This window comes from Myotis brandtii, unplaced genomic scaffold, assembly GCF_000412655.1.
Source record: "Myotis brandtii unplaced genomic scaffold, ASM41265v1 scaffold226, whole genome shotgun sequence".
Classification (NCBI taxonomy): Eukaryota; Metazoa; Chordata; class Mammalia; order Chiroptera; family Vespertilionidae; genus Myotis; species Myotis brandtii.
In genome coordinates, this window is record NW_005358478.1 from 113657 (window position 1) to 117255 (window position 3599).

General features: G+C 60.3%; 1 protein-coding gene across 3 annotated transcripts in view; it reads right to left on the bottom strand.

Annotated features, from left to right (window-relative positions):
• MYO5B (myosin VB) overlaps positions 1 to 3599 on the bottom strand; it is a 186557-nt gene that overhangs the window by 39253 nt on the left and 143705 nt on the right. For all 3 annotated transcript variants that reach the window (XM_014539705.1, XM_005866245.2, XM_005866246.2), the window contains exon 22: positions 2251 to 2484. In XM_014539705.1, coding sequence (XP_014395191.1) covers positions 2251 to 2484 — 234 coding nt within the window. The remainder of the gene's footprint in view (positions 1 to 2250; positions 2485 to 3599) is intronic.

Here is a 3599-nt window from a genome sequence, read left to right on the forward strand (position 1 = left end):
GAAAAAAGGGGGGGGGGGGGGGGGAGGCTTGACTCTCACAGGCAGTATTCCTGGGAGTGTCTCCTCCTCTCAAAGGTGACCTGGGACAGATCGCCAGAGCCAACGCTGGGCAAACCTGCTACTGTCAGGCTCGCGGCGCCCGGGGAAGTGAAATGAAACGAAAGTCCCACCTCTCCCAGCTCATCTCTGGGGACACAGATGTAGCGCTGGGCTTTGTTTTCTCTCGACTTATTCTTTTCAAGTTTGGTGTTTGCACTGGAGAGCGAGCCAGATGCAAAGGAGCTGGTAGACGCCGTGGAACAAACGGCTGGACGCTGACGGTCAGGAAGGCTCACCGGCCACGGTTGTGACCGCGTCTTAGATGCTGCGCACCTACCACCCAGCAGACAGGACAGGCCCAGGGGCCCTGGCCTCCCGCAGCCACGGCAGGGCAGCCGCAGCCTGACAATGAGGATTGTCACGGTGGGGAGCCCCAAGTTCCCAGATGCCGGTTCCGACACAACATGTGCCGACAGAAATTCCAAATCCATCCGTTAAACATCCCCCGTCAGTCGGCTCGCTCAGCGCCGAGCAGGCCCTGGACAAGCCAGGGAGCCGCCGTCTGGTTACTCAGCGTTTGCCAGGATCGGACTCGGTGCCTTTGACTAGGCCCCGAAGGTGGAGGGGAAAACGCCAGCTGCCCCCTCACACCCCCGGCCTCAGGAATAAAGAGGCTCTGGAGAAGGGATACATTTTGCTTCCACGTTTTTCTCTTCCTGGAGAGAGGCGGACATTGCACTTAATGAATCGTCTTATGCCCGTGTATGCTCCTGGTACCAGCTTGGGACCTGCACGTTTGGGGTCAGGGAAGGTGCCTCGCTGGTTCTGCCTCGGCATCGACTGTTCCCATGCTCGCAGCGTCCTCGAATTTCTTCTTCCTGCCAGTTCCAGACTCTCATTGTCTGTAAGACCTAGGTCAACGCACTCCTAGGACATAGTAACACTTTTTTTAAAGGAGAGGGGCAGGGTGTCCATTTCTCCATTTTGCTCTGCCCAGGGAGATTTTTGTAAGAAACCACAGGCTCCCCTGGATGGAGACGTGGATATTTAAAAGTGTGCTGAGCCCTGGCTGGTTTTGCTCAGTGGATAGAGTGTCAGCCTGCAGACTGAGGGGTTCTGGGTTTGATTCCGGTCAAGGGCTCGATCTCCAGTAGGGGGCGTGCAGGAGGCAGCTGATCAATGACTCTCTCTCAATATTGTGTTTCTATCTCTTTCTCCCTCTCCATTCCTCTCTGAAAGCAATAAAAATATATTTTTTAAAAACAGTGTGCTGAGCCCCCAGTCACAGTGCCCTGGGGCAGCCAGGCAGGAGGCTGGGGGTTGAGTCAGGGCTCTCTGTGGGGTGGAAACGGGAGACCCCATGTTGTGGATCTGCTGGGTAAATGGATGTCCTGTGTCTTATCTGACTGGCCCCCTGAGGGAACCCCCTTTTCCCTTTCTCCCAGCGGCACCAGTCTCAAGTCTCCAGTTCTAATCTGGCCTCTTCTCCTGCCTCGGACGCCCCTTCTTATTTTTATCCACGTGGAAGGGTTACCATCCACCTGTTCCTAAGGGTCAATGGACAACAGGTGCCATGGTTGGCAGGTGACGGGCTGTGGTCCTGTGTTCCCAGCACAACACATTTCACCCCAAAGGATGGAGTTTCCTTCAGGCCTCCTGGTGCATCAGTCCCGTCACTGTCGAGCGTGGGAGAGAGGAGCAGGGTCCCGGGTCCGTGAAAGCCCTCCGGTGGCAATCGGGGCAGCCCTGGTCTGAACAGCTCTCCTGGGAGTGGAGATGGGAGTGTTCGCATCCTGACTTTGGAGATGGGTGTGGGGGTCCATCCCAGGAAGATCTATCTTATGGGGCAGAGAGTACACCTACGAGCACCCCGACCAGAGTGGGCGAGTCAGACGGAAACCATCAACACTGAGACGAGGCAAACTCCCCCAGTGGCGAGGACTGAGGACGAACAGGGGCACGTAGAGGCTGCCTGTCAGCCCTGCCGGCCACGCCGAGAAGAAAGCCACTACCTCTGCACGTCCCCCTGACAGCGAGGACTCAGGCCGCGGGGCGGACGCGGAGACCCCAAAGCCAGCGTGTGCACCCCTCAGCTCACGGCAGAAACTCACCCGGGACTGAGGGCACCTGACATCGAGCACAGAGGGACGGTCAGCATGCGAACAGCCCCCAGGAGGCCACCCCACGGCGTGAAGGAGCATCGGCCCGTACCTTCCGTAGCTCGTCATTCTCCCGGCTGTGGGCGTCCTCCAGGATCTTGCGCTCGGAGTGGGCCCTCTGCAGCTCCGTCCGCAGGCTCTCGACCTCCTCCTGCAGCCGCAGGCCCACGTCCCCGCCGGGGCTCTGCTGGTAGTGGGCCAGCTCCTTCCTCAGCTTCGTCACCTCCATGGCATGGGCGGAGGCGGCCGCAGACAGCTGCTCCGACAGTGTCTTGAACTCTTTGTTCTGAGGGGAGACACAGAGAAGGGGGGAAGAGGCGGAGAGCAGCGTTATCTGGCCAGAAAATACATGAAGGCGATTAGAAATAAAAAGGACGGTTCAAGGTGGAACTAAACCTCACAGTCCCTGCATGCTTGTGCCTCCTGGCAAGTCCCTCACGAAACTTTGTGGGGCGGGGAGAGGGAGAGGGAAACAGAAATCACCAGCACGGATGCTCAGGGGGCGTCCCGGGCAGTGGGGCGCTGAGCCGGCGGCAGTTGGCTTTCCACGCCCGCGGGACAGCCCTTGGGCCTGGTGTTCAGGTGGTGGGAACGGCGCAGCTGCTTCCCGGTCCTTCGCGGCGCTGCAGGATTCCCTGCTGTCACCCTGCCCTCCTACCCTGGGGCTCGCGGCACAAAGAGCTGCAACCTAATCTCTGGCTCGGAGACAAAGGACCCCTTCCCTCCCTCTCCAAGGAGGCCCAGGACCCCTCACCACCTGTCAGCTCGCCCTGCAGGGCTCCGGCTCAGAGACCGAGGCCCTGGCAGAACCGTCCAGGCCGCACCCCACAGGTCACGTGCCCCCTCAGTGAGAAGCATTCACCCCCACGGGCCTGGTGCAGGTGTGGGGGGCCGGGGACACGGACGCTGGCTGAGCTCACGTGGAGGGAGCACTGAGGGCCCAGGCCAGTGTCGTGCACCCGTGTAAACACGGGCAAATCGGTGCTGCAGGAGCCGAGGGTCAGCGGGCAACGTGGAGAGAGAAGCGGGGCTCCCCAAACACTCAGCAAATAGTCACAACGACCGCCCACGGGGGCTCCACGGAGAACAGAGCTACTGGCTAAAACACCAATAAGCTGGGCATCAGGAATCAATGCTCATTGACGCCAGAAATTAAGCTCCCCAGAAAGCAGTGAGGAGCAGAACAGCTGTTGGACCCATTCGCTGCCACGCCCGCCATGGGACCTCACGCCTGAGACGCCCCTTCCTCAGGGCAGCGCCGCACCGGGGCTGCCGGGCAGGTGAGCGGCGTGTGAGCTGGACTGGAGCGCTCTTGTGCCCACAGCCAGCTACCCTGTGCCGTGCTCAACCCGACAAGCTATACACAAGAGCCTCGTGGTCCCCGGCCGGGGGGGGGGGGGG